The 20,336-nt window shown below is 44.6% G+C and overlaps 1 protein-coding gene across 21 annotated transcripts in view; it reads left to right on the top strand.

The window, feature by feature from the left end:
- TCF4 (transcription factor 4) overlaps positions 1–20,336 on the top strand; it is a 568,596-nt gene that overhangs the window by 476,483 nt on the left and 71,777 nt on the right. For all 21 annotated transcript variants that reach the window (XM_060236144.1, XM_060236145.1, XM_060236147.1 and 18 more), the window contains 2 exons: positions 15,330–15,435; positions 19,193–19,326. In XM_060236144.1, coding sequence (XP_060092127.1) covers positions 15,330–15,435; positions 19,193–19,326 — 240 coding nt within the window. The remainder of the gene's footprint in view (positions 1–15,329; positions 15,436–19,192; positions 19,327–20,336) is intronic.

Consider the following 20,336-nt stretch of genomic DNA (forward strand, 5'->3'; position numbering starts at 1 on the left):
AAGCTTTGGCTACCCTTGTTCCACTGTGCCAATACAGTTGCATCGTCTATATTCAAAATTGTCACCCTCTGGAAGAAGTCGCACGGCATGCACTATTTCCCCGCATTAAGGAGAGTTTATTCGTCCTGGATTATCAAGATTAACTCAGGCGTTGTAAATTCTGCTCTTTTATCCCAGATCAGAAATTTCATTTGGGCGTTGTTTATAGTGGCAGGCATTCCCAGAATGATTTATTTAGCAAAAAAAAATACATAGCCATTACCTCTCAGGTTACTCTCAGGTCACTGCATTTTTGCCATGAATATTTCACTCCTCCCAGTTTAAATGGTGGCTTATTCTTTCTCAGGAGCAGGACAACAACTCGGTCTGATGGGAAGACTCCTGCTGGGATCCCCAGGGCAGCGGGCAATAGGAGTGGACACATTAATAGGGAACTTCAAGGCTAGCGTGCCCACTTCACGTGTTTCTACAACCCCTGGTATATACAGGGCTTTTTTGGTAGCAGGAATCCCTTTGCATATTAGGCCACACCCCTCTGCTGTAGCCAATCCTCCTGGAGCTTACAGTAGGCCCTGTACAAAGAGCCCTGTAAACACTTGGAGGATTGGCTACATCAGGGGTGTGTATGCAAAGGAGTTCCTGCTACAAAAAAAGCCCTAGATAGGCCTTAAGCTGTTTTCCAGGACCCGAAAGTGAGCTTTACAAGTAAGGGCTTGCATGTTCAGTGATCTTCACAGAGGATTTCACCGAAGACTCAGGTCAGTTAGATTCTGAGTTCAGTATATAATGGAGTAGGGAGGAGACCTCTTGTGCAGTTAAACAGTTGGTGAGAAAGTGACTTAGCTGCATCACATTTTCCTTGAAACCAAGGTGAATCTATCATCACTGAAGAAAGATAAAAAAAAAAATCCAGCAGAGAGCGCCCTGCTTTATCATCAGTTGGAAACTGCAAGAATGTGAGGTCTTTTGAGGTGATAGCATGAACCAATGAGAATTAATTCACATGGATACTTTTGCCTCCAAAGTGTTTCTGATCAGACAGGTCCATCTTCCTTCACCTGGATGCTTTTGAGATATGCAGAAATGTATCCCCAGTAGGTCAGGGCAAAGCATGCATGGGAAATCTTTAAAGTCACTTCAGACCAGCAAAACTAGAATTCCTGTGTGTGGGGAAATAAGATCGGAAGCCTGAATTACCTGTTTATGTCTTCCATACCAGTTCCAAAGAAGAGTGTCCATGTGAAATTTCCTAGTAGCCTGCTATCAGGACAATAGAGACATGAACGACATAAACAGAACCTCCAGTTCTAAAGCCAAGAAACGGCTTCTCATTAACCAGAAACTTTGTTATTTCTTATTGATTTTGATTTTCCCCCTCTCCAAAGCTGAGGTAGGTTTTTAAAATTATCACATTATACCGTATGGATCCAAACACATGCCCATTCTTTCATCGAGAACTATTCATTAATAGGAAGATGGCTTTTGATGGGACGGGATGGTGAGACAGGATGGTGTGCAATTGTTTTCTGTGGCCTCAGGAGGTAGGACCAGAACCACAGGTTGAAATTAAATCAAAAGAGCTTCCGGCTCAACATTAGGAAGAGCTTCCTGAGCATTAGAACAGTTCCTCAGTGGAACAGGTTTCCTCAGGAGGTGGTGGGCTCTCCTTCCTTGGAGGTTTTTAAAGAGGCTAGATGGTTATCTGACAGTATTGAAGATCCTGTGAATTTAAGGGGAGGTATTTGTGAGTTCCTGCATTGTGCAGGGGGTTGAACTGGATGACCCTGGAGGTCCCTTCCAACTCTTATGGTTATGATTCCAAGATATGTTGGTTACTACAGTGGCATTATATTCAGAAAATCTTGACTTCACCTTAGATAGTATTGCTTCTTTGCGAGCACATGTTTACAATATAATCTTTATGTGATCCAGATGTTTGGAAAAACTAATTTGGCATGTTATTGAATGTCAAGTTCTGTTGTGGACAAGGCAGTGTCATTAGGAAAGCTCGCTTGTTATCCCAGAGGCAGGATAGGGCCTGGTGGTAGAAGCAGATCTTAAAGCAGTTTCCAGAGTAAGAAATAAGAAGACAGCTGCCTTGGTGCAAAGTCCAGAAGTGGGTAATATGTGCTCAGTGAAAATGTTCATACAGATCTTTTTGGAACAGTCTAAATGTGGCTAGCAGACCTAATACTGAGACTTGCAGGTAGAGCTTGAACAAGACTGAACTGGGTAAGTCTCTCCATGACTGAACTAAAGGGAGAAATAGTGCTGGTTTACGCCCTTTCATACAGGTTTCTCTGCTCTCTGATACTCTGTACAGGAAAGTAATCTATACAATTAATCATTTGTAATATTAATTACAGTGCAGTTAAAAAACTGTATATGTGGGCTGTTAACTTTCATTTCATTGTATCTAAGAAAGTGTTCACGCACATGAAAGCTCATACATTTAATAAAACTTTGTTGGTGTTAAATGGTTGATGTTAAACTACTTCAGACCAACACAGCTGCCCACCTAGATGTATAATACAGTCAATCATCTTTTAGTACTTATACTGTGGGGGGGAGGGCTTGAATATATTGTTGCATTTTAATACTGTTTTGTTTTTGAAGTTTTACTTCATAAGCCGCCTTGAGGAGGCTCTGTGGAGATTTGGCAAAAAAAATCGCCTGCATAAATATGGCAAAAGTGCATCTATTTGGTTACATCCAGGGGTCGTTTTGTAGAAAAATAGGTGATGAAGCTCTTTAGCATAACTAATTAGCATATGCTCCCCCCCCCCCCCGAGCCAAAAGCAACCTGATGCAAGAAAGGAGAGCCCTGGGCAAGCGATGTCTGCTTGGGCTGGCTAGAGATTCAGCTAGCCCAAGCAGGCATTGCTCACCTGGGGCTCTCCTGGGCCACTCTCCCAATCAAAAGGCCAGTAAGCCACCTACCACCCAAAATAAGGAGAAAGGATGGCATGGGCTTCCCCCGGGGTTAATGAGGGCTGCTGGGAGTGTGGCAAAACCCCTCGTGGTTGGGTGGCTGCCCACTCTCCTAATCCAGGGATTGTTATGTATCTGCATCTGCTATTCCATGGACAAGATAGGTGGGGAGGAAGAGGGGGAACCTTCAGAAAGGTTCAGGAGCTGCACTCTTGTGAGCTGCTGCTGAACCTGAGGCCTGGTTGCATCCATTTTTGTCATCTGATTAGAGAATTCTGTATCACCATCAGGAAGATAGCACTACGTAATGGATAGTCCAATGGCAACGCCTCTTGTTAGGATTGAAAAGTGCAGGATCCTTATTTAAAAAACAGTATATGCTTTCGTAATGTTTTGTTATATGACATAGAGAAGTGGGTTTTATTCAGGCCCATAGATATGGAGGGGCCTCTGATGGGACCTCTATGGATAGAAGCCACAGGGGGAAGAGCTATGGTGAGGAGCTGAGCTAGGGCTGCCAATCAGACACTGGCAACCAATGGCAGGTGGACAGGGTGTGGACATATAAATAGGCAGTGTTCCAATGCTGCAACGTGGTTTCCAGAGTGACTGCAGAAGTGACGTCATTGTGATGATTTATAATTCCCAAAACACTCTATGGTTATATATCTGTAGTGATATACCATATATTATATACTATGGCTATATCATAGAGTTCTGAGGAAGTCCTAAAGTGTCGCCCTGTGACACTTCTGGGGGTCACACCAGAAATGACATCCCTTCCCCATTTTTCAACCCTAAAACAAGCAACCATAACTAACCCCAAAAACCCTAACATGGACTCTGAGTGGAAGATGAAAATGTTGGATTTATACCCCACTCTACACTTTGAATCTCAGTCTCAGAGTGGTTTACAGTCTCCTTTACCTTCCCCCCCCACACACACACACAACAGACACCCTGTGAGGTAGGTGGGGCTGAGAGATCTCTCCTAGAAGCTGCCCTTTCAAGGACAACTCCTGAGATAGCTGTGGCTGACCCAAGGCCTTTCCAGCAGCTGCAAGTGAAGGAGTGGGGAATCAAACCCAGTTCTCCCAGGTAAGAGTCCACGCAATTAACCACCACACCAAACTGGCTTTCAACCAGGATCCAACCCATGGTCCTTTTTTAAAATCAGGATATCTGCAGTGCTCTTGCTGCTTGTATTTGGTAGTTATTTGAAATTTTATATATCAAATGTCAAGTTCTGTTGTGGACAAGGCAGTGTCATTAGAAAAGCTAATGACCCATGTTAGGGTTTTGGGGGATTTATACACATTTCTCCCATACAATATCAGGGGGACGTTTACATCTATTGAAGGAAGATATTTTCAGAAGTGTTCAGGAGAAGTGTGTGGATAATAGACTAGTACCTTGGCCTTTCACTCATTAGGGTTAAGGTTAGGGGCTATTGGGAAACATTGAGGACAATCAAGAAGGTGAGCTATCTGGATTGCGTTCATACACAATTGTGCTCAACACGAGTATGTTCTGTTTCTGCAATAGGTATTTTCCCCTCTTCAATCCACCTCCTTACAATCATAGTCACAGGCATGTTTTCACACTCAGCAGACTGAATTGTCTTGCTGACCACAGAATTGAGGGGTGCTTTGCTAAACCCCCATTCTTGGATTGTTTTTTACTGTGGCACGTCTGGGGCAATAGAGGTCAAGGGTGTCAAACATGTAACCTGGGGGCCAGTCCAGGCCCCCGAGCAACTGACTATCTTCTGTTTCCTTCTCCCTCTCTCTTGCTTCCTTCTGCATTACAGCTTGCTTTGCCAGCCTTGCTCAGTCACACAGGAGCTACATAGCAAAACCTCTTATTTTCTCCATTGGCTGATGCTCCTCCCTTGGGGAGGAAGGGGGGAAGGCAGAGCTTATTTTTCCAGGCTCTCGTATATATTTAATTGTGTTTGTCTGTGTCCTTTATAAAGTTTATATCTCTGCTACCTAACCTTAAATATGTACACACGGCCTGGCCCAACATGATCCAGCCCAACCCGACGTGGCCCGGCCCAACAAGGTCTCATTTATATTAGATCCAGCCCTCATAACAAAGGAGTTCGACACCCCTGGTCTACATGGTGCTGCCCTTGAAAAGTGTTTGGGAACTTCAGTGGGCACAGGATGCTGCAGCTGGATGCTGACTGGAATGGGTTGTAGGGATCATGTCACAGTAGTCATAGTTCCTCCTCAGTTTTGGTTCCAGGTCACACGAACACATGAAGCTGTCTTATACTGAATCAGAGCATTGGTATCTCAGCAATGCTTGCATTCACAAACAAATTAAACGCTTGCATTTGCAAATAGGCTTTTACTGCATAGCCACAAGGTTGGATCCTTTCACACACTCACAGTTCCACCCAAATCAGCCTGTTGTTTCCTAAAAGTCACCAGGTCTGTTCAGAATCAGAGACAGGCCTCACTACAGTGTACTCTGGGTACCAGTGTGTGTGAACAAGATCTTGGGGTGCTGGTGGGCCGTAAGTTAAATATGAGCAGCCAGTGTGATGCAGCGACAAAAAAGGCAAATGCCATCTTAGGGAGCATCGACAGAGGCATAACTTCCAGACCGCAAGATGTCATCGTTCTGCTGTACACTGCATTGGTCAGGCCACATCTGGGGTATTGTGTGCAGTTCTGGAGGCCTCACTTCAAAAAAGGATGTGGACAGAATAGAGCGGGTATAGAGGAGAACGACGAGGATGATCGGGGGCCTGGAGACCAACCCCTATGAAGAAAGGCTGAGGGACATAGGAATGTTCGGTCTGGAGAATAGAGTAGGTTGAGAGGGGGACAGGATTGCTCTCTGTAAGTATTTGAAGGGCTGTCACTTAGAAGAGGGCAGGGAGCTGTCCCTGTTGGCAGCAGAAGAGAGACCTTGCAAGAATGGGTTTAAATGAAGAGTGGGAAGGTATCAACTGGATATTAGGAAAACCTTTTTTGCAGTAAGAATTGTTGGACAGTGGAGGTGGTAAGTTCCCCCTAACTGGCAATCTTTAAGCAGCGACTAGATGAACACTTGTCTGGGATGTTTTAGGCAGATCCTAAATTGAGCAGGTGGTTGGGCTAGATGGCCTATAGGGCCCCTTCCAACTCTATGATTCTCCTAGGTGTAGAGTTCAGCCACTCTATCAGGCAAAATTAGCTTACAAACTGCCCTCTTGCATCACTCCAACATGCCATCCTCCCTCTGAAAGGTGATTGGGTGCTGGGGCAGCAACCCCATAGGCACAGGTTGGCTGTTTTACCTGTCCGTCACAGATATGGCCCTGCTTGAACAGAATGTTGAGACATAAATCTTCTAAATAAATGATACTGATAGGCTGAAGCCAGACTCCTTACAGATATAACTGCGCAGATGTCAGGTTTTGTATGTGCCTTTGTGTCTAACCAGGATAGCCCAGGCTAATTCAGTCTCATCAGATCTCAGAAGCTAAGCAGGGTTGGTCCCGGGTGATGTTTAGATGGACGGCCACTAAGGAATACCAGGGTCATGACATGGAGGCAGGCAATGGAAAACTTCCTCTGAATGACTTGAAAACCCCATGGGATCGCCATAAGTCAGATGTGACTTGAGAGCATGTGGGCATGTGCGCATACACGCACACAATGTTGTGCTTTTTGTTACATTTAACTCTATGGTGGGCAGGAAGGGGGTACAGCAAAATGCCAGACCATTTTATTGCAAATCTGTGCGCTATGTGGTTTAATTGGAAAACCTTAGATTTTAGGTGTGTCTCTGTCTGTCTGTCTGTCATCTGTCTATCTAGCTAGCTGTCATCTATCCATCCATCCAGGGCTTTTTTAGGCCACACATCCCTGATTTAGCCATTCCATCAAACTTACAGGGCTCTTATTACAGGGCCTACTGTAAGCTCCATGAGGATTGGCTACATCAGGGGATATGGCCTAATATGTAAAGGAGTTCCTGCTACAAAAAAGCCCTGTGTCTGTCTGTCTGTCTATCAAATATGATCCTGCATTGAATAGGGTGTTGGAATAGATGGGCTGTATGGCCTCTTCCATGATTTTGTAGACAGAATTTATACTGTATCTGTGTCTTCTAGTGTCATTTAACATGTATGATTGTTGGTTTTTTTAGGTTTCAGTTTGGGATGTTCATAATGTCTTGATCTGGGAGAATTTCAAAACATGCTGTTAATTTTGCAATTACTGTGACCTGACAAATACATTCCCAGTAACCGGTAATCAAGAATTCATTAATTGTGCTGTATGATTGCTCATATTAATGAATATTTTGAGTGTACATCTGAATCGGAATTTGCATTTTTCTGGTGTGGAAAAAAAAATTCAAAAGCATATTCTTGCTTAACTGCTATTTAGACACACCAATTTCTTTGAGGCGCAGTTTCAAATGAACATGAACATATGGAAGTAAGCAAGGAAGAAAATAACTTTAGGGACCGAGTGTGGGACTGGAATGCACAGAAAGTGTAAATACGTAAAACCTTTTGTTTAGAAATCCTCATTCTGTTTGTAAATATGTAATGAAAGAGAATGCAAATGTAGTTTTGTATAAAAAATTCTCCTGTAAGCAGTGCTTGCTGCCTAAAAGTGATGGATTGTGGTTTGCAGTGTAAATGTGCCGGCAAGTCACAGCAGACATGGCAACCCCATAGGGTTTTCAAAGCGGGAGATGTACGGAGGTCATTTGCCATTGCCTGTCTCTACATCATCACCCTAGTATTCCTCGGAGGTCTCCCAGACAAATACTTGCCAAGGTAGCCCAGGTAAGCCTGACCTCATCAAAACTTGAAAGCTAAGCAGGACGGACTCTGGGAAGTACTTGGATGGGAGACCTCCTTGGAATATCAGCAGTTGGGATGTGGGGGCAGGCTTTATTCATTCACTTCCCTGAATATCCTGGGTTCAGTCACCAGAAGTCACTACGGCTTCCAGGTGCATGCACACACACACATATATGCATACACACAAACCCCAAATCCCACCAAACTGGATACTAGCCAGGGTCAACCCTGCTTAGCTACTGAGATTAATGAGGGTAGGACCAGGGGTGGAATTCTAGCAGGAGCTCTTTTGCATATTAGGCCACACAGCCCTGTTGTAGCCAATCCTCCAAGAGCTTACAAAAAAGAGCCTTGTAAGCTGTTGGAGGATTGGCTACATCAGGGGTGTGTGGCCTAATATGCAAAGGAACTCCTGCTAGAATTCCAACTCTGGGTAGGATTAACCTGGGTTTTCCAGGTCAGGGCAGTGTACATGCACACTGCAAATAAGTGCACGGAACTCCTGATGAATCAGCGTTCTTCCATTCAGAGGAGAAAACACTCATCAAAACTGTGATGAAAAAGCCAGCTTATATATTACACTGTTTAGTGAGTTTTACACAAAAGATGTTCTCTCAGTAATCACCACATTGTATGTTCTAGACATCCTGACCTCAAGTGATAGGCGTTGGTTTGATATGCCATCATGGTGAATGAATTGGCAGAAATCGCAACCTCCTAGGTCAGATCTGCACGTCTGCTCATATTTTCTTTTCATTCCCATTTTCCCCTTCTTTATGTGACTTTAAGGCACAGGTTGAATGCAGTTCATTATCTAAGGCTGGGTTCATACAAACGAGGACAAAATGACGTTCAATATTTATGCCTGGATTATTTGAGAATGGTCGCCTCTGCTGTCCCTGGTTTCAAGAACAGAACAAACACTGAGCATTTCAAGAGGCCGTGTATTACTCATCAGGACTTCGTGTGCTTTTGAAAAAATTGAAACAGGCATTGATAGGAGTGGGCCAAAGGAGTTGTTTCATGGAGCACACGACACGCTGATCGGGATTGCAGTCCATCCCACTGGCAGTTCACGAAAGGTTCCCACAGTGACTTGCTTATTTCTCAGTGTTACTGGACAAGACCTACAAGCAATTCAAGCATATAGTTGTAGCAGCAGTTCTGAAGTCGTCAGTCCAATGCCGACTTGTGTTGTTGGGTTTAAGCTTGTTTAATTTTGTGTTGGATAGAGGCCTCGCTGTCCGAATTGGGGGCTTCTGGATCCCAAATATGTGAACTTCTTCTGGCTTACTTCTCTTTATCTTGGTTTTATCTAGTACAGTAGTTGTTGTCTATTGCTTTATCATTTGTGCTACATTTTATTAAGTTGTTTGTTGCCTTTTGCAGTATAAAGGTAAAGGTAGTCCCCTGTGCAAGCACCAGTCATTTCTGACTCTGGGATGACGTCGCATCACGACATTTTCACAGCAGACTTTTTACGGGATGGTTTGCCATTGCCTTCCCCAATCATCTACACTCCCCCCCCCCCCAGCGAGCTGGGTACTCATTTTATCGACCTCGGAAGGATGGAAGGCTGAGTCAACCTTAAGCCAGCTACCTAAACCCAGCTTTCACCAGGATTGAACTCAGGTCATAAACAGAGAGCTCGGACTGCAGTACTGCAGCTTTACCGCTCTGACACCTTCTTTAAAAAATTGAGTGTTTGGGGGGGAGATATATATGGTCCCTATGTGGTTAATGTAAGCTACACAGCAGCCCAAACCCACCGGGAAGAAGGTAGGGGTCTCTTCCTACTTGGGGAGTTACCTAAATTAGTCAAAAGAAAAAAAGCCAGTCTGATGCAGCCTAAATATGTTCCAGAAGGGACGTAATGGTGATTTCAGTAGAGAATCATTTCAAAGAGAAGGCAGAGTCCCATGTGCTTGAGAGTTTACTTGATGCTTGAGTGTAGAGTTTGGTCTGGGGTTTTCCAGATTATTGGTCCCAGGGGTGGAAGAGCTCCTTTGCATATTAGGCCACACACCCCTGATGTAGCCAATTCTCCAAGAGCTTACAAGGCTCTCTTTTGTAAGCTTTTGGAGAATTGGCTACATCAGGGGTGTGTGTGGCCTAATGTGCAAAGGAGCTCCTTCTAGAATTTCACCCGTGATTGATAATATGTACCCAAGATGATCAGTGATTGGCTGACTGCCCTCCACAAAAAGAGCTGGAACAGACAAAACACAAACCCTATCTGATGCGTGTGTTCCTAGAACCCATACCATTTCATTCTTGTTATGCCAATAAAGGTGGTGGTGGTTTCATTCTCAGTTCAGTGTATTCAGTGGGCCCCCACAAAAAGTGCTGTCTATCCATGCCCAACAAAGATATCAAGTGTAGGATTGCATTAGGATTGCCAGCCTACGGGTAGAGCCAGGAGATCTCCTAGAATTCCAACGGGTCTCCTGTTGACGGAGATCACCTCCCCTGGAGAAAAATGGCTGCTTGGAAGAGTGGAGTCTTTGTCATTATACCCTGCTAAAATCCCTCTCCCAACCCAACTGTCTTCAGGGTCCACCACCAAAATCTCTAGGTAATTCCCAACCAAGAGTTGGCAGCCCTAGCTTGGATCCTGTGAACAAATTCCATGTCCACTAGATAGTCTCTGCTGCACAGAACGCTTCCTCTTATATTAGCACTTCCATTTACACAAAACCAGTGGTTTGCAGTGAGCCTTGGCACGCTTGGCACACTTAGCATGAGAGGAAGGCTGCTCTGGGACAGAGACTGGCATGCACAGAATTTACTGCCATAACGTTTGAGATACAGATTTTCCCTCATATGTGTGTGCATGTGAGGAATATTTCATAAGAAAAAGACCACAGATATATACTCCGCCCTTCTCTCTGAATCAGAGTCTCAGAGCGGCTTACAGTCTCCTTTATCTCCTTCCTCCACAACAGACACCCTGTGAGGTAGGCGGGGCTGAGAGAGCCCTCACAGCAGTTGCTCTTTCAAGGACAACTCCTACAAGAGCTATGGCTGACCCAAGGCCATTCCAGCAGCTACAAGCGGAGGAGTGGGGAACCAAACCTGGTTCTCCCAGATAAGAGTCCGCACACTTAACCACTACACCAAACTGGCTCATTCAGTCCTCTTGTCTGTTTGAAATGTGATTGCTATTGCTTAGGCTGTTAATGTAATTGTGGTCGCCTTTCTTTGTCGTTACGAAGACTGGATGCTTGTTCAACGTGTGCATCATGGTGAACATGCGTGCGAGGCCATTATGACCTTTGGATCTGCCCTTACTGCAAATGCAACATAGCTTTCTTGACATCCTATATACAGTGCTGGACCTAGACTGTCTGGCACCCTAGGCAGGGCTAGCTTCTGGTGCCCCACCCCCACCCCACACTGATAACATCATTGAGTCCCATGAGAGCATCCGATTTGGCATCCCCAGAAGGCCAGAGCCCTAGCCAGTCACCTAGTTTGCCAGCCCTGCCTATATACACCCAAACTGTATGTGCTTATATAAACTGTTGTATGTATTCAAGATCTTTCAGACGTTACAGTGAATTCAGGACCAACTGGTGGATGACCCGCAATCCTGCTGTCCTCTGGAAGTGCATTCATTATGCTCAGAATTTATGATATATTCAGTAGAATAGCTAAGAGTCGCATTGAATGAAAAGACAAACTTCTGAAATCTTGAAGGCCTGGACCAGTCGGTGGATAGCCCGCAATCCTGCTGTCTTCTGGAAATGCATTCATTATGCTCAAAATGTATGCTATATTCAGTAGAATAGCTCGAATAGGGGAGGGACGGTGGCTCGGTGGTAGAGCATCTGCTTGGGAAGCAGAAGGTCCCAGGTTCAATCCCCGGCATCTCCAACTAAAAGGGTCCAGGCAAAGAGGTGCAAAAAAGAAAAACCTCAGCTTGAGACCCTGGAGAGCCGCTGCCAGTCTGAGAAGACAATACTGACTTTGATGGACCAAGGGTCTGATTCAGTATAAGGCAGCTTCATATGTTCATGTTTATAGGTTCATAGAATGGCATTGAATGAAAAGATAAACTTCTGAAATCTTGAAGGCATTGTCTCCCTTCCAGTGGACTTCTACCTCCCATCTGATCTAGCCCACTTAAGAGAGCCAGTTTGGTGTAGCGCAGGGGTGGCCAACGGTAGCTCTCCAGAAGTTTTTTGCCTACAACTCCCATCAGCCCCAGCCAGCATGGCCTCCCCAATGGCAAAAAAAACAACCCCCCAAGAGCTGAATTGGACCAGAAAAAAGACAGAAGGGATGATACGTAAACTTTTAATTTACTCATAACCTAACTGTTGGCCACCCCTGGTGTAGTGGTTAGGTGCGCAGACTCTTATCTGAGAGAACCGGGTTTGATTCCCCGCTCCTCCACTTGCAGCTGCTGGAATGGCATTGGGTTAGTCATAGCTCTTGCAGGAGTTGTCCATAAAAGGGCAGCTGCTGTGAGAGCCCTCTCAGCCCCACCACCTCACAGGGTGTCTGTTGTGGGGGGTGAAGATATAGGAGATGGTAAGTCGCTCTGAGTCTCTGATTCAGAGAGAAGGGCGGGGTATAAATCTGCAATCTTCTTCATCTCCATATACGTTTTCCATAATAAACATATTTTAAAATCCACGGAGTTTGGGACCAGGGAGAGCACAGTGCCCTTTTACTGCTTTTATTTTTTTGTTCTAATTGCAGGACAGTTTTAAACAAACCAAATAAAACTGGACTTGCACCTAACTATGGGGGAGGGGAAAAAATGGGTGTGATTTTTACACTGGATTGGGGGGGGAGCAGGATTTGAATCAGGTTCAAAGAGTCACTTTGACATTCAGGGTGTCCTGTACTCCACATGCACTGTAGCATCCACGGTAGTAATTATAATGGTAGCATTTCCAGTTCTAAAACAAGCTCAGTGCCCTTGGGGCTCATGTACATAATAAAACCACTTAATAAATAATTAATAAAAACATAATGGATAAATCATGACATCACTGGATTCCCTTGGCTCCCTCATTTTAGTCTGATTATCTTCTCAGTTGGGCAGAGTTCTTTTAAATACTTTTTTCTCTTTTTAAATAAAAACAAACTAATTTCACTATTACAATTTCGCACAAGACTGTTGGAGAAGATTGTATCCTGTGATACGTTGCTGGCCGTGGAAACTGGGAACCCCACACCTTCACGATCGTTCCCTTTAAGCCATGCTGCTTCAATATCTCTGTTTCAGCAGAAACTGGTAATCAGTCATTATGAGTGTTGTAAAGAGTCCCCCTTTCCTTGTGGTTTGCATCTCAGAAATTATCGCAAAATTTGCAAGGTACTTTCCCCCCGCTTCTGCTTCTCCCTTCTTATTGTTGTTTTTTTGTGAATTTCTTTCCTTTTACTCGTGACCTGGGAACACAGGAATAGGCTCACTGCTAATTTTGTGATTTGCTGCCTGTTTCAAAATGGAGGCGGGACGGTATCCATTTTCATCTAGATGATGGGAATGTTTTGGTCTCCTTGACCATCTGGAGTGTGGAATTTTGCAAAAACAGAAATTTATTAGAAATGTACAGGTATCCGCATGCATAAGTTAAAAAAAATAATAAAACAGCTCCTTTAAAGCTCACTTTTGTATAGGTCTCAGCATTAAATTAATGTTCTCTTAAAATGAAATGGAAGGGGATCTTGCTTATGTGAAGAAATGGTTGGCGGGGGGAAGTCTCTGATGTATTAGTAAACAAGTATTAAGTAAATTAAGTTTTTGGCACACTTGCTAAGTTTATTGCAAATACAAATATGCTAAGCGCTAGAAAGAGGGCTTTCCCCCCTAAAGTGCAGGCGTACTTTGTTGGTGGTCTTGTGTTGGTCCTAATTTTTAATGGTTCTTTCAAGCTTCTCAGCAAGGATTAATAGCATTTTAGTATCCCAGGATATGTTTAGTATGCTTGAGAGTACGGCTTTCTAAATTTCAATTTTCAGCTGCGGGGATGAAGTCTTCATTTCCTGCCTATCTTTTTTTTTGTGTGTGTGTGTCTTTTGAAAGTATAAAATCCACATATTCCCACAAAGTGGAACATTATTCTTGAAAAATATTATCCTCCTTTCATGCATATGTTGTCTGGAGTGTTTAGATATAGCAGATATAATCCACTAGTTGGTGGTTTCCTTGCTGCCATGTTTCTTGTGTTTCTCCTCAGCGCACTCCTTGAGTGTTTTGCTCAGTGCATTTTAGTTGTGTTTGGAACCATACAACAAAATGACTGAGGTGGGGGAGGGCATGAAAGAGATTTACAAAATTATGCATGTGGGGTGGGAGAGAGTTGACAAGGAGAACTTTTTCTCCTTCTCCCAAAATACTGGAACGCAAGGGCATCCAATGAAGCTGATGGGGGCAGTAGGTTCAGGATGGATAAAAGGAAATACCGCTTTACACAGAAAGTGATTAAAATGTGGATGCAGTGATGCCCACAAACAGCTTTAAATGGGAACTAGGTAGATTCTTTATTTACTTTGGATTTACATGTCGCCCCCTCTGCAAGCGGACTCTGGGCGGCTAACAATCATAAAACAGTTTAAATTACAATTGTAAAAAAGGTAAAACGTATATAAACAATTTAAAAGTCCAAACATTTTGTGCTATCAAAAAAGATTTTGTAACCCAGGCGGTTTATATAGATTTCTCAGTTCTCCTGTCATTCTGTTAGCGGTCTTGCAGACAGCATTGCTCAGAGGCATAGCAGTGAACATATGAAGCTGCCTTATACTGAATCAGACCCTTGGTCCCTCAAAGTCAGTATTGTCTTCTCAGACTGGCAGCGGCTCTCCAGGGTCTCAAGCTGAGGTTTTTCACACCTATTTGCCTGGACCCTTTTTTTGGAGATGCCGGGGATTGAACCTGGGACCTTCTACTTCCCAAGCAGATGCTCTACCACTGAGCCACCGTCCCTCCCCTCCCCAGTGGCAGCCACATCCCCCATTAGTCGTTGTAGGCCCGTCGAAAGAGTTTGGTTTTTCAGGCCCTGCAGAATTGGGAGAAGTCCCGCAGGGCCCTTATGGCCTCTGGAAGCGCATTCCGCAGCGTCAGTGCTGCCACTGAGAAGGCCGTGGCCTGTATGGAGCTTAGTCTGGCCTCCCTTGGTCTGGGGATGGATAATAGATTTTGGGCTCCTGAGTGTAGTGCTCTCTGGGGTATATATGGGGAAAGGCTGTCCCTTAGATAGACAGGTCCTCAGCCGTATAGGGCTTCAAAGGTCAGTACCAACACTTTGAGATGGATTCAGAACACAACAGGCAGCCAGTGCAGCTCTTTTAGCACCGGTTGAATGTGCTTCTCAGTGGCAACGCATTCATGGAAGTTAACTATCAGTGGCTGCTAGCCATGGTGACAGAGGGGACCCTCCATATTCAGAGGCAGTCGACTTGTGAATGCCACTGCCAGGAGGCAACTTCAAGGGAAGGCCTTGGCATCTATGCCCCATTGTTTGGCATCCAGAAGAACTGTTTGCCATTGTGTGAGACAGGATGCTGGACCAGATGGACTTGTGTTCTTTAAATATTTCTCTCTCTTTCTCTCCCTCTCCCTCCATAGGTCTATGCCCCTTCTGCGAGCACTGCCGACTACAATCGCGATTCACCAGGCTATCCATCCTCAAAACCAGCAGCCAGCACTTTTCCTAGTTCTTTCTTCATGCAAGGTACAGGGGGCGCAGTTGATGGGGATTTTGCGTGGACGCATTTGGGGAGCCGGGGTTGGATCCAGAAGACCTCTGTCCAATACTTCGTTCACTCTGATGATTTGGTGCTATGAAAAAGATCTTGTAACCCAGGCAGTTTATATAGATTTCTCAGTTCTCCTGTCATAACATAATAAACATAATAGTGTAGTATGCCTCACAGGCTTGTTGTGGGAACAAACGAAGCAGCAAAGAATTTGGCACATTGCATACATTCAAGAGTGGAACCCAGATTCAAAGGCACAATAAGGTGGTAACCTAGAGATTTCCAGTGTTTTAAGTGTAGGAGCCTAGGAGCCCCGTGGCACAGAGTGATAAGGCTGCAGTACTGCAGTCCGAGCTCTCTGCTCATGACCTGAGTTTGATCCCAGTGGAAGCTGGGTTCAGGTAGCCAGCTCAAGGTTGACTCTGCCTTCCATCCTTCCGAGGCCAGTAAAATGAGTACCCAGCTTGCTGGGGGGAAAGTGTAGATGACTGGGGAAGGCAGTGGCAAACCACCCCATAAACAAGTCTGCCATGAAACGTTGTGATGCAACGTCACTCCAGAGTTGGAAATGACTGGTGCTTGCACAGGGGACTGCCTTTACCTTAAGTGTAGGAGTATTTGGGGGGTATGGGGATCAAGATAAGAGTGTTATTTTAAATTTCTTTAGACATTTCTCTCTCTCCCTCTCTCTCTCTCTCCCTCCCTCCCTATTTACTACTGCCCTTCTCTGTGAACTCAGGGAAGAGTAGTATATAAATTGAAATAATAAACATACTATCAAAGATTTCAGGTTTTCACGGCTGGTAACATCATTAGGGTTTGTAGAATCTTTCGGGGTCAAGTGCCGTGTTCTACTGGAGAAAGTTTTTCTTCCAGACGTTTCGTTCTCAGCTGCGGAGAACATCCTCAGTGGCGTTGCAGCCGGAGCAGGCGCTCTGACCTTCTTGGCTGCTGTGCATTGAGTGGGGCCAGGGCTGCTGGAGAGCTGCTATTTCTAGACTGGAGGGGGTGTGGTGAAAGGGCAATAAACATACTCTCCAATTCAGAAAATAAGCTCTGCCATACCACAGTGGCTGCCTCTGTTCCCTCCATTTGGAAGGCTGTTTTCGGTGCACATTGTGCATCTCTGTCACATTAGCTTCACCCTCCTCCAAACTGCTTAGGGCGATGCACATGTTTCTTTCCCTATTATGTTGACCACCCAACAACACTATGAGGTTGTTGAGGCTGAGCAGTAGTGCTCACCTCAGGCTACACAGTGAGCATCACGGCTGAGTAGGGATTCAAACTCTAGTCTTCCGTATTGAAGTCCAGCACTAACCATGACATCTCAAGAGCTCTCTGTGAGCATGAAGTTGTCCTCCCGCCCAACAGTTAAATTTATGGGATGGTAATGAGTGCAAAAATCCAAGAGTACCTGCAAAATTTCCAAATAGTCTGAGGAGAGGAGGAGGAGATCCCTGTAGCAGAATCTGATAGTGACATTAGAGCTTTGAACTGTCCTCTGTGGTCTGTCAGTGCTGTTAATCAAAGAGTACAGGAGAAATTGATGTTCTGGTACCTCTTTCCCCCTGCCTAACAAATAACCTCTTCATCTGTTGTATGGCAAGGAGCACTTAATTCATTTCAGCCCTCACAACTAATCTGCTGTCCTAAAGTTCAGGAAGAGGAGCCTCTCCTGTTCTCTCCACAAGAGAAAAGAAAGAGTGTGGGGGAAGGATAGATAATTCATGTTACTCCTGCCTGAGAACCAACAGATTCTAAGGTAGAAATCCTATACCAGGGGTGGCCAGACTTTCTAAACATAAGAGCCACACAGAATAAAGTAAGTTGTTTGAGAGCCGCAAGACATGAACGTCAGATGTTTGAGAGCCACAAGACATGAACGTCAGATGTTTGAGGGAAGGAAGGAAATGGGGGAAAGAGAGGTGGAAAGCAACCAACTTTAAAAGCATTCTCCAGTCCACAAGCTGGCTTGGCTTGGAGAAGTGATTTAAGGAGAAAAATGCCTTCTCCAAGCTGGCCAATAGGGCATTGGGGGCTTTGAGAGTCGCACAATATGTGTGAAAGAGCCACATGCGGCTCCCAAGCCAAAGTGTGGCCACCCCTGTCCTATATGCTTTCTAACATTATGTCACAAATATTTTGGCAGGTAAGATCTGTAACAACCACCCAGGCGTGAAGGGCTTTAACATTTGCTTCGATTATGTTATCATTGTATACTTGGAGTGTCAATACGAAAGGGAAACGAGTCAGTAAATCTCAAGATGCAGCACTTCGTGTTTTGAAATCAGGATATTGCGGTTTCAGTGGTTTTTATTTCGTTATTTCGTGGATTTATTATGCTGCCTCTCCAAAGATCTGCTCTAGACAGATCACAAATAAAAATGCAGTTCAGAGAAACCATTTTTAAAATGTCCATAAGAGACCATCAGTATAAAAAAGAAGCCGAGAACTCGATAGGAATGTAAGAGCGGCATAAAAACAACCCTAAGTAGCATAAACATGATAGCCATAAAACAGCTCATAGGCTTGAAGCAAACCATGAAAACAGCTTTAAAAGACAAAATCCTTTAAGTCTGGGTGAACAGAAAACATTTTAATCTGGTGCGTAAAAAAAGGGGCAGCATATTCTGAAGGGATCACAAGTTCTTATCTATTTCCCATGTTCTGGCTGTCTGTCTGAAAGGGATTTGAAAATCGCACTTGAACCCGTTATGAACCAATTAACCGTAATTGTCCACCACAGCCAGACAAAAAGATTTGTAGATTTTTTTTTGTATTTAAAAAAAATGAGATAATGCACATGTGGCACAACTAACTTTTTTAGAAGAAACGGGGGTTCTGTATACACTTTATATATCCCCATCCATGACTGAGCTGCATAACTATTTTGTGTAATGATCAGGGGTGGAATTCTAGCAGGAGCTCCTTTGCATATTAGGCCACACACCCCTGATGTAGCCAGTCCTCCATGAGTTTACAAAAAAGAGCCTTGTAAGCTCTTGGAGGATTGGGTACATCAGGGGTGTGTGGCCTAATATGCAAAGGAGCTCCTGCTAGAATTCCACCCCTGGTAGTGATGCAAAAATTTATAGCAGGATGTCTAACAAGGTGAAAATCTTGTGGCGGTAATGTCTTTGCTCTGTCGTAAGGATACCAAACCGCTCTCTCCACCCCCACCCCTCAAGCCTTGTAATCCATTTCCAATAAGCAGGGAAACCAAATCCTCTTTTTACATGCATCGCATTATTTGGGTGCTATGCTTAACCATCAATAAAAACACATGTTAAGTTCTCTTGTTTTTTTTCCTTTTTCTTTTTCGCTACAGCAGAGGTTTATAACAACACAGGGTAAAGGTTTTCAGGTTCCAAATAGTGCAAACTTTCAGGAGGAGGGACCTTTTTGCACATGCGGCGGGGGGACCTGTGACTCATTTGCAGTGAATTTGAGAAATGTCATTTGCTGTTCAGTTCAGTAAACTTTTTTACCATGCACATGTACTTAGACAAAATTAGCGTAGCCCTTAGGAAGCGGGAGGGTGATTTAGAGTTTCCCTGTTCGAGATTACTGTCTTTTAACATAAACCATTACACGACTCAGTGGCACATTAGGTGTGCATCAAACCCTATTAGAATGCTAATTTTAACATTTGCTGGGAAACGCAACATCAGAATGTTAGATAACCGCCAAGCCCTTCAGAGAAGCTTTGTTTTTCTCTCCGCTTTACAGACGGCCATCACAGCAGTGATCCGTGGAGCTCCTCCAGTGGTATGAATCAGCCCGGTTATGGTGGGATGCTGGGCAATTCTTCTCATATTCCACAATCCAGTAGCTACTGCAGTCTGCATCCTCATGACCGCTTGGTAAGACCACATTTCAGCAGCCAAAGAATTTTCTTTTCTTTTTTTTTTTCCTGAAAAGTGCTGTGTGAAGAAGATTGAGAACATAAGAGACCCAGTTTGGTGTAGTGGTTAAGGTCACGGACTTGTATCTGGGAGAACTGGGTTTGATTCCCCACTCCTCCACTTGCAGCTGCCGGAATGGTCTTGGGTCAGCCACAGCTTTTTGTAGGAGTTGTCCTTGAAACGGCAGCTGCTGGGAGAGCTCTCTCAGCCCCACCTACCTCACAGGGTGCCTGTTGTGGGGGAGGAAGGTAAAGAAGATTGTGACCGCTCTGAGATTCAGAGTATCGGGTGGGATATAAAACCAATATCATCACCATCGTGTTGGATCAGGCCAAGGCACATCCGGTCCAACACTCTGTCCCACAGTGGCCAAAGGTGCCATCAAGAGGTCCATCGGTAGGGCCAGGACACTAGGAGCCCTCCCACTGTTGTCCCCCCCTCAGCACCAAGAATACAGAGCATCCCTGCCCCAGACAGAGTTTCATCGATACCTTGTGGCTAATAGCCACTGATGGACCTCTGCTCCATATGTTTATATACTCTATATGTATATGTGCATATATATCAGCCAAATCATACTGAATTCGGGGGAGCCAGCATGATGTAGTTGTTGGACTAGGATCCGGGAAACCCAGGTTCAAATCCCAACTCTGCCATGGAAGCTCATTGGGTTATAACCTTGGGCCAGTCACACACCCTCAGCCTGACCTATCTCACCGGGTCGTTGTGCAGCTGAAATGGAAGCGAGTAGAATGATGTAAGCCATTTTGGGTCCTCACTGGGGAGGAAGGCAGGGTATAAACAGTGAAGGAATCAAAGGAAACAGGGCAGCATAGAACAGCCACAGCCAAAAGACACAGTTGTGAAGAATGGATAAAGCAGCTATCTATTTGTAGTCGGAGTGGGAAAAGCAGGAATGGAAGCCTTACAGGAGACTGTTAAATAAAACAGTCTTTTTGTTGGTAATG

The sequence above is a fragment of the Heteronotia binoei genome, chromosome 4, assembly GCF_032191835.1.
Source record: "Heteronotia binoei isolate CCM8104 ecotype False Entrance Well chromosome 4, APGP_CSIRO_Hbin_v1, whole genome shotgun sequence".
In the NCBI taxonomy this organism is placed as follows: domain Eukaryota; kingdom Metazoa; phylum Chordata; class Lepidosauria; order Squamata; family Gekkonidae; genus Heteronotia; species Heteronotia binoei.